The sequence below is a fragment of the Hylobates moloch genome, unplaced genomic scaffold (assembly GCF_009828535.3).
Source record: "Hylobates moloch isolate HMO894 unplaced genomic scaffold, HMol_V3 SCAFFOLD_1, whole genome shotgun sequence".
NCBI lineage: Eukaryota > Metazoa > Chordata > Mammalia > Primates > Hylobatidae > Hylobates > Hylobates moloch.
The window spans coordinates 234,277,681-234,288,186 of NW_026652276.1; the positions used below are offsets into that span (position 1 = coordinate 234,277,681).

General features: G+C 47.5%; 1 protein-coding gene across 1 annotated transcript in view; it reads left to right on the top strand.

Moving 5' to 3' along the window:
- The first annotated feature begins 837 nt into the window (after positions 1 to 837).
- Positions 838 to 10,506, top strand: part of DPP6 (dipeptidyl peptidase like 6) — a 1,054,804-nt gene continuing 1,045,135 nt past the window's right edge. Inside the window, exon 1 of the mRNA XM_032753183.2 lies at positions 838 to 1,588. Within this exon, the coding sequence (XP_032609074.1) occupies positions 1,538 to 1,588 (51 nt within the window). The 5' untranslated portion in view covers positions 838 to 1,537. The remainder of the gene's footprint in view (positions 1,589 to 10,506) is intronic.

Below are 10,506 nucleotides of genomic sequence, written 5' to 3' on the forward strand. Positions count from 1 at the left end.
TTGAAGTGGCCTGGGTGGGTCTGCATACGAATTTGACCAAACTCTGCGCGCGCTCTTGGGAGCGCGCATCCGTGTGTTGTCCAGGGAGCAAACCGCGGTTGTGAATGGATGATTGATGAGAACAGCGCCCAGGGGTAGCAGGTGGAGAAGGGAACCCAGGTCGCTGTCACTGGTCAACCCGTCTCTTGGGGTGGAGGTTAGAGAAATCGGCGCTGGTATTTGGCCCCGGCCAGTGCTGGGGTTCCAGGGCTAGGGAGAGCCCTCGGCGCCAGACTGGGCTGTGGGAGGTCTTTGGGGTCAGATCCCTGCAGGCAGACAAGAGCGAGCCAAAGAAACAAAGCCGCCGAGGGACGCGGCTGGGGCGGAGGGACGCGGCTGGGGCGGAGGCCCGCAAGGAAGTGGAGCCCGGGAAGCCAGGTGTGCGGCGGGGAGAGCGGCCCTGCCACCCGCGCTGGAAGCCGGGTGCTGCCATTCACGGCAAGGTCCTCTGCGCCCTGGAATTGCCGCGGTGGCGGATGCAGAGGCCAACCCAGAGTGCAACCATGGAGACGCGACGTGTGTCCCATAGTAACCTGTTACAACATTATTTATAAGCTGCCATCCCCAGCCTACCCCCACTTCCCCTCTGCTCCCGCGCCAGACTTGCGGGCGACGTGCACAGCCGCGTCTGGCTCTTCCCGGCCTCTCCCTTCTCTCGCGGGCGCAGCCGATCAATAGTTAACACCCGGCTGCGGGCGGCGGCTCCACCCGCGGCAATCACCGTAGTGCTTGTTTGTGGAAGCCGAGCGTGAGTGCGCCGCGCGCGCACTCAGTCCGGCGCGGAGTGGGCGTCTACCCGAGGAGGGGTGTCTGGGGAGGGGCTGCCCTCGTTACCCAAACAGTTTGCGCTCGCTTAACCTTGATGCAGCTCGAGGCTTCCCAGTCCAGCTCGGTTAAGACAGAAAACCCGGCGCACGCGCGCGCACACACCGACACACACACACACACACACCGCCCCTGGCGTCGCCGCCCGGCCGGGTCCCCGCCCTTAGGGACCAGAGCGGCGACCGCTGCACCCCGCACCGCCTGCTGGAGGAGCCCCCGGAGCCGGGGCCGAGCCGCCGGCGTCCCCGAGTGCGCCCCCAGTGCGTGTCGCCGCGCTGTTGCTGGCAGTGTGCTGGCGCCGAGCTCGGTGGACACGCGCGCAGTCAGAGCTGCCTCTCGCCCTCGCTAGCTGGGCTCGCAGCCTCTTCCTCCCTCCCTGACTCCTGGCTTTTTGTTTAAAGCAACACCCACCCTCCATCCAGGCTTTTTTTCTTTTTTTCTTTCTTTATTGGTAGCGGCCAAAAAGAGTTGATTGCTATTGGGATCCGCTGGGTAAAGACACGGGCACGGGTGAGCGGAGGTGATAAAACTGAAGACCTGGAAGATTTTTTCTTTCTTCAAAAACCCGTTTCCATCCAGTCTTCGGCCAGTCCAATCTACTTTAATCCTCACCAGGACAATGGATTAAGTTTCTCTTCCCTGGACCAGAAGTCGGGTTCGGACTTGGGGCAAAATGAAGGAAAAGGCCATGATCAAGACCGCTAAGATGCAGGGGAACGTGATGGTGAGTGCCACGGACAGGGCGCGCGCTGGGTCGGGGGGATCCACCGTGAGGAGCGACGCTGGGGGAGGTCTGTCCTCCACAGTCCGGAACCTCCCTGGAAGGGCAGCGACCCCGTGCCCGCGCGCGGCGGCGCTTCCCCCGCTTCCCACCTGAGCCCACCCAGCGGCGCCGGGATGCGGAGGAGCAGGCATTTCTTTGCAAATTGCAACTTTGCGGCTCCGCGGCCCCTCTCCTTCGGGCATGTGGCTTTGTGTTTTGGGCGCGGGATGGGGCGTGGGAGGGGAGGAAGGGGCTGTGGGGAGCCCTCGCTGGCCGCGGGTCGGTCCGAGCCCCAAGCAGACCCCCAGGGCTCTTCTGGGGGAAACGCGGGGAGAGGTGGTCACTTCGGCCAGGGAAGGGCCACTGGGCCCTGGCGCCCGCGCCGGCTTCGGGGCTGCAAGTCCCCGGAGCTCGAGACCTGTTGGGTTTGCGGAGCCTTCGGTGCTCTCGGGGCAGGCGCCAGTCGCTCCGCTTCGTTCCAGCCGCCGCCGCCGGGCGGGACCCTGCTCCCTGGGTTGGGGACGCTGAGTCCCCCAAAAGCTTGACTGTGCCGGAGGAGGTCAGGGGCACTTCGCCCCCCGGGAGGGCCGCGTGCCTGGAAACGCGGCTGGTCCGCGGAAGGCTCCGGGCAGCTGGCCAGGGGGCAGCTCTGCACGGATAACTTTCTAACTGGAGGACCTGGCGACCCGCATCCCCAGCGAGCCCACCCGCCTCGCAGCCCCCCGCTGACCCGCGTGGCCTGGGCGCGCCTGCTCTCGGGCTCACGTTAGTCGGGGGCACGGGGCCGAGGGGTCAGGGCGCTGGAGTCTCTGGCGAGGACGAGAGGGTTGCCATCTTGTTCTGTTGAAATTGTTTGTGTGCCTGCCTGTGTTTATTTTAACCCATTAGGTCATGGTCTGAGAAGAATCCTCCGACAGTCCTTTATTTTAAGTTGCTGGCTGGCACTTTTTTTTTTTTGGCGACGGACAAACAAGGAGATGGGGATTGCCTTGCTACTTTTGAAGGTTCTGCAGATTTGCAGATGCTACTTTTGAGGGTTCCGTAAGAATTGAAGAAATTCTTTCAGGGGCAAGGTCCAGAGTTGTTTACAGAAGTGGGTTGGGTCCACGTGATGGGGGTGGAGAGGCACCTTTGCAGGAACCCAGGCGGTGGTGCACTTTGAGATCTCGCTTTAAGTAAAACAGGCAATAAGTGAAAAATTTTACATTAATTGAACAAATACTCAGCTGGCTTAACCACACCCACGGCAGACACCTGTTGCCTGGCAGAGAGGAGCGCCGTGGGTTCACAACTTGACTCTGGACGGAGGTGTGAGCCTCTGGTTCAAGACACCTCGCAGGAAAGTAATCGCCGCATAGAGGGGCTTACTCTTCAGGACCCTCCCCACTCCCGAGGTGACAAGCCCCCATCTAGGGGCCGTTCTCAGTCCTCGGTCCGTGGGTTCTCTGACTGACCTAATTGCTTGTTTATGAAAATGCATCTACGTCCCTCATTTTTCTTTAGCCATTGTGTTGTTCAGCATAATTTCTTGCATAAACAGGATAGAAACGTGTATGGAGTAATGCTTTTTAATTAAATGCCCACCCACATCCATCATTCCTAACTTATGTGATGCCCTCATGTGCTAGCGAAACCTGTATATTTAGGGCTGAGGCTGAAGTTAAGGATTGAGGTTAATTATACTGATAAGGCAACATTATTGACTCATTACATCAATCTACCGCCAAATAAGTTTCTACTTATAACTTGCATGGCATGAAAGAGCCAAATCTTCATATTACGTCTTTATTAGAAACCTTATGGTCTTTGCCCTCCCCCTAACCCCTCTCTGCATTTTACTTCAGAAAATAAAGAATGAAAAGATTGCTAATTACATTTCTCACTTCTGCTCTGAATAAGGATATTCCACGTGATACTCACTGCATCCCTTCCCCTGAGTCTAATGTTAACAAGTGTCATTGGAGCAAGGTGAACTGAGCCTGGAGAATTCTACAGCAACCCATATTTTCAGAGTTATCTGTTGGCCCAAGAAAACAATGAGATGCACACTTACTCAAACTTTGAATGTTCTTATCATTTTTAAATTGATAATTATGGCTCCAGAGCCTGCTGTGTAACTTACTTGAATTTTCATGTTCCAAGGAAATCCACGTGGCTTCAGTTGAGTGATCATTTAGGACTTACCCATGCCTAATCTCTTAAGTTGCTTTCAAGACTCTTGCCAATCACAGCCTCTCTTAGATTAGATGACTGGAAAATTCTTTGCACTCACAACTTGATTGAGATTCAGGTGATATTTTACGTTCAAAATGAGGACTGAATGATTTACTCCTATTACTGACAGCTGAGCTGCCGCACATCTGACAGCTACAAAAAGTGGCAGAATGTTTTATACATTGCAGTAACAGTGAATCCACATACACACAGAGACCAGATCTCAGTTCAGGAGACTCAAAGATCTTTGAGCTGTCTGGACTCGCATTTGAGGTTTGATATTTAAAAAAGAGAAAGACACTTTGCACTGCCCAAATGGTCATGGAAATGTCAAATCCATTTCAGCTGTGCCTGTAAATTGCTTTCTAATCCAGCCTCTGCTCGCTGACATCCACATTGTATGATTGTTCCGGACCTGCAGCCTGTTGTTTCACCAGGAGTCCTACAAGAATGGTGACAATAGCCTCCCGGCTCGTCCTTGCCATGCCACGTTGCTTAGTTGAAAGTATGTTCTTATAAAATCTTTAAAAAAGGTTTTATTCCTCGCACATTGCTTTAGGAATTTATTTCTGAGTACAGCTAGAGGATTAAGAGAAGGCAGATGCACCAGAATACTATCTCATCTTGTTTTGTTTTAGTAAATGGGTAAAAGAAATACCACAGGTGGAATCAGTTTATAACTTTTTTTTTTTTTTGGAGCCAGAGTCTCACTCTGTCACCTAGGCTGGAGTGCAGTGCAGTAGCGCAATCTCAGCTCACTGGAAGCTCCTCCTCCCGGGTTCAAGCCATTCTCCTGCTCAGCCTCCCGAGTAGCTGGGGACTACAGGCGTGCACCACCATGCCTGGCTTTTTTTTTTGTATTTTTAGTAGAGATGGGGTTTCATCATGTTGGCCAGGCTGGTCTTGAACCCCTGACCTCAGGTGATCCGCCTGTCTTGGCCTCCCAAAGTGCTGGGATTACAGGTGTGAGCCACCACGCCTGGCCAGTTTAGAACTTCTATTTTAATTTTTTTTTTTCTTTTTTGAGACGGAGTCTCGCTCTGTCACCCAGGCTGGAGTACAGTGGTGCTATCTCGGTTCACTGCAAGCTCTGCCTCCCGGGTTCACGCCATTCTCCTGCCTCAGCCTCCTGAGCAGCTGGGACTACAGGTGCCCACCACCACGCCTGGCTAATTCTTTTGTATTTTTCATAGAGACGGGGTTTCACCGTGTTAGCCAGGATGGTCTCGATCTCCTGACCTCATGATCCACCCGTCTCAGCCTCCCAAAATGCTGGAATTACAGGTGTGAGCCACTGCGCCTGGCCCCTTGAACTTCCATTTTAATTCTTGAGAAGAGTCTATTTCATAAACTTCTAATACTGTGAAAATTCACAGACTAACCATGCCATATTCAATATGTAATTTAATATACTAAGAGATAAATATTTTTTACGTGCTCGTGACAAAAATTATTTTTTTAAAAATAGCTGTTATTTTTTCCATAAAATCTACATTTGAGAGTTCCGAGGGAGGCTGATGTGCACTTTTTCAACCTAATCTTCCTTTGTTGCTATTTGGTTGATATCCTACTTGTTTAACAGAGGTATATACTCTTGCAATAGGTTCTGAGGTTAATGGGAAATGTTATCATCAGAAGGGTGTTGCTTCGTGCTGAATTCCGCTACTCTGTCCATATGAGCTTTTTTCAGACATTGAGTTGCTTAATGAAGATGGAATAAAGATTAAAGACTAAACATCTTGGGGACTGTCCTGTGACCCTTGGCGTCTCCCCCTTCCTTGGTGTGTGCGTTGGTGGCTCCACCTGTATGTGGTGGGTAAGTGAGGGCTGCGCAGGCCCTTGCTGAGGAGAGCAGTATCAGAGGAGGTTCAGACGTAGGACACAAAGCATCAGATGTCTGCAAGCCACGTTGATACTTGAGAATCCCACTGTTGATTGTTGTTGGTTTTAAATGAAAGTGGCTGTCTTGATTCCCTGTATAGGGAAAGCTGGAGTTCTTCCTTGTGCTCACTGACACTGGTTTTAGGCCTTTGGTCACTGGTTGATATATCTATGGCATGACGAGCCTAGGATCTTTTCAGAACTATTATCTTCTCTTTTCTATGTTGGATAAAACATCTGAATGTGAACTTTCCACAGTAAGAGTTCTCTTTCAGGCATTTGAGCATTTTGCTGATTCAGTTAAATAAAGCAGAATGGCATTCCAGTGATGATGCTCTACTTATAATTAGCCCAGGTGAGCAGAGGCTCGCTGAGGTTTTTAGGTAAGTCATAAGAGCTCGTGTGGGACACAAAGCTTCTATTATTATTATTTTTTCTTTCCTTTTTTTTTTCTCCTGAGATGGAGTCTTACTCTGTCTCCTAGGCTGGAATGCAGTGGCACAGTCTCAACTCACTGCAGCCTCCACCTCCCAGGTTCAGGCAATCCTCTTACCTCAGCTTCCCAAGTAGCTACGATTACAGCTAATTTTTATATTTTTAGTAGAGACAGGGTTTCGCCATGTTGGTCAGGCTGGTCTCAAACTCCTGACCTCACGTGATCTGCCCGCCTTGGCCCCCCAAAGTGCTGTGAGCCACCTCGCCCGGCCAAAGCTTCTATTGTTGAAGCCTGTTGGGAACAGCATTTTTAGGAGTGTAGCCTTTAGTAATGCAATATTTTTCCTCTGTCGGAGGGTAATTGGTATCAGATTGGTCACTTGGTAACAAAATGCTTGGTGCTGGTTCTAAATGGGAGCATTGTAGCACAGATTTTGAGGGAATTTGCCTTCTCAAAATCGGTTCCAAAAATTCTAAGGTCACAGTTTTCTGAGAGTTGTCACCATGTGTCCCAGTGGTGTGATACTTAGGTTGGTATTTCTCTACTTGCTAGTTGTTCAACATCCCTTCATAAAATCATCACCCTTATAACTAGACTTTTCTTGAAATATTGATTAATCCCATCTGTGCAGGAAACAGTGGCTAGGCATGGGTCCGTTTCAGAATCCTCTTTGCAGGATTTATAGGACTGGGAATACTTTAAACATGTTCATGGCCCATTAAAAAACGCAGATTTCCAGAAAGAAGATCCCAAAGCCAGAGGTGATCAGCACAGGATATTTTATAAAATGTCTTCAATAAAACTGTAGTGAAGAGGGCTGTCCTGTTTTTTCACAGAGCTCTGTTTAGTTCTGTAGTTCATATATCCACTGGGTCTGAGTTTTTGGACATATACATGTACTAAATTGGCTCTTTCCTGTTGCACAGCCATCATCTCCTTTTCTGTAACCTGTCCTGGTCGGTAATCACAGACTGCTAACTTGATCATCATTTGGACTTTGAACCCTCTGTGCTATTACCAAGAGGTGTGGTGCATATTGAAATATGAACATCTAGTATTCATTCATCCCCATGGACAAGGGCTTTGCACAGGAAGCATTCGAGTGGGTGAATTTGTTAAATGAATGGATATTTGTTCCTTGCTTAGGACTGCTTAGCATAGGCTGTGCATTTGTGAGAAAGGCTCATGGTTTTAGTTGAACGTTTATTTTAAGAACTCCTTCAAGTTCTAATACATCAGGTAATAGGAGAGAATTCCCTGCATAGAGTATTTTCCACTTTCAGCTACAAATGGAAACTTATGCTCACTTGAGGGTGTAAACAGCTAATGCATCAATCTTCTTTATTTGAGGAGGCATAGAAGTCAAATAAAATATAGAGAGGAATCTCTCAACTTAAAACGTTTTACCTGGGAAGCAAGAATTGCAATCCGAGGCATACACAGACCAGTGGTCTTCAGTATGTCTGAAGAACAAAGAGAAGATTGTGAGTTTTATTAGGAAAGGAAATGTTACCTATTGTTTTGAAAGAGAACTCATTGGCCCTGGAGAAGCCTTTGGGAGCTGGCAAGCTCTGATTGATGAGTTGACTGTGGTAGGTAAAACTAGTCTTAGAGTCACTGCAGGTTCTTTCAGCAGCTACTAGGTAAAACTGGTCTTAGAGCTACAGCAGGCTGTTTCAGCAGATGAGCTTGTGGGAAATTTAATTCTTGGAGCAGGTGCTATGTGTCCCCAGTATTTTCTCCTTGGCCCCTCAACTCAGGCATTGCGTTGCTTAATGAAGATGGAATAAGACTAAAGACTAAACTTCTTGGGGACTGCCCTGTGACCCTTGGTTTCCAAGGACCACAAGGATTTTATTGGGTATGACAAGAATGACCCAATTTGTATAATCAGCTTTTGCAGAGGTAAATATATTTAGTCCAGATCATTTTTAAATTTTCTGTTTATTAAACTAAAATAAATTCAGCAACATAGAAGAATTCCATGACCTGTTTTGGTTGTGGGAGCCAATTTTATTTGATAGCAAGATCACATTTTAGAACTCAAGAGCGTGCCTCAGATCTTCTAGGTCCCTTGAACATACTAAGCTCAGAACAGACAGGCAGGCAGAACCAACCGGAATTCCCCCTTTACCACTGTGGCTTCCTGTGATGATGGGAGAAAGGGTGCCATTCGGGAAGTAGAAGTTTCAAAAACCCATCTTGGACAGTGGCTCTTGGCAATGGCTGAACAGTAGAATCAGCTGTAATGTTTTGAAAAACCCAGTCATCTATGGGTGTTGTGGAGTTGGGAATGTTTGGTTAAGGGTAGAGGTTCTCAACATTGCCTGGAGCCACTGGTTCCTCCTGCCGACTACCTCTTCCCCAGTACCCACCCCTGGACTAGAGACACCCAGGGGATTCTGATTCCATTGCTCCAAAATGCAGTCTGTGTATTAATATGTTTAATAGTGCTTCTGTTGTGCAGCCAAGATTCAGAACCAGTGGATCAGAGGCAAATTTTTAAAATAAATATTGCCATCAAAGCCTAAGGAAATAATTATAACATTTATAAGGAAGCTTCTTGGAAAATATGCAATCAAGTCTGGTTCCATGGGTTGCAGAGGCCGCCAAATATATGGAAAGATGGGCAGAGAACACAGAATAAGGAGAAAGATGAAGTGAAACATGCATGAGAGAGAAAAGTAAATAGTCACCAGGGAAAAGCTGAGGAAACATGCTGTGTTTTTAATTTAAGTTTTCTAACCTCAGTTATAGACTGAATTTGAGGAAAAACAAGAATCTTTAAAGAAATTCAATTGCCCTCCTTTCCTTTTTCTTCATGCCCAGAAAAGATTAATCTTTTTGACTGCAAGATACTCTGTTATGTGTCTGAGGTCTCCCCGAAAATTTATTACAAACCCGGTAGGGCAAGTAGAAACAAGGAGGGTGATAGAAGAAAGCTGAAGGCTGCCCTCGACCAGCAGGAGAAGTTCTGGGGTTTGCAATGGCCTCTGAGGGGCCTCTGCAGGCAGCGCCCTGGACTGCTGTTTCCTCATGTGTCGAATAAGGAAATTTGAATAGATTGATTATTCTTGAAGTCCCTTTCAACTCCCTCTCCCGGTTAAGGGTAGCCTCATTACTGTCTCCTCAACATTGATCTTAGGACATGCTTTAGAAGTCACCTTCCATGCCAGAACAAATATTTTGTTGGCATCATAATTTCTTCTGCATTGACTTATGTGGCATGTCTCAGCTCGCCAGTCTTGTCTCAGCAAGCATGCCACTGTATACGGGGAAAACAAATAGATGGCATCAATGTATAGTCCAATAAGCACAAAATCTAGAGCATTCATGCACCAGGCTTGGTGACCCAGGAAGACTGTATATGTGTGTATGTGGCACACTGTATACATGCATGTGCATGCGTGCACACACACACACACACACATGATGTTCATACATCTCAGATGTAAAATACTGGCAACATTGTGCAGCATATCTGGAGATCTGTTGGATAAGAGCTCCTGTGGGTGCAATCACTGTGACTGCTTGGCTTTCTTGGATATTAAAAAAAAAAACCACACTGTAATAAAACAGGAGTGCCAAGGATGTTCTGGTTTCCAGTGTGGTGTTACTCATCTGTGAAAATAAAAGTGAATTGCTGGCTAGCCAGGCCGGCCACAAGGCCTGTTTTGCAAGGCACCAGCTGGATGGGATGGGACTGCACTGGGTCTTGCTACGAGAGAGGTCTAAGGCTGATCACATTTTCTTCACTGATGTTGGTATTTGAAAAGTGAAGGAGTTTCTTCTCTTTCTTTTTCCCTTCCCTACTGGACTAATGCTCCTGTTAAGCCACACATAATTTTATTTTAAATAATTCTCATTTTATGGTTTCAGTCCTATATAAACAACTTGTGGTAAAACCTCCACTGACAGAAATTCAGCTACAAACTTGAGCAAACTGGATTAACAGTCTCATACATTTCATTACATTAATCTAAAAAATAGTACTTCTAGGGTATGTTCTGACTTCGTTATACGTTCAGCTTAATATTCTATACCTTCTTGTTCTATATTTTTGGGAAGTGAGAATTAATAATTTTCAAGCCTAAAGGCCAAATTTTTTTTCATTCTTACAAAGATTATTTTGATTGTGGACTACATTTTCTATAAGGTAAAAACAAATTAATACATTAAAAATTTATCTTTAACAGGCTGGGCACAGTAGCTCACACCTGTAATCTCAGCACTTTGGGAGGCTGAGGTGGGAGGATCACTTGAGGCCAGGAATTTGATACCAGCCTGTGCAACACAGACCCCATCTCTACAAATAAATTTTTTTTTTTTTTTTTTTTTTTTTTTTTGA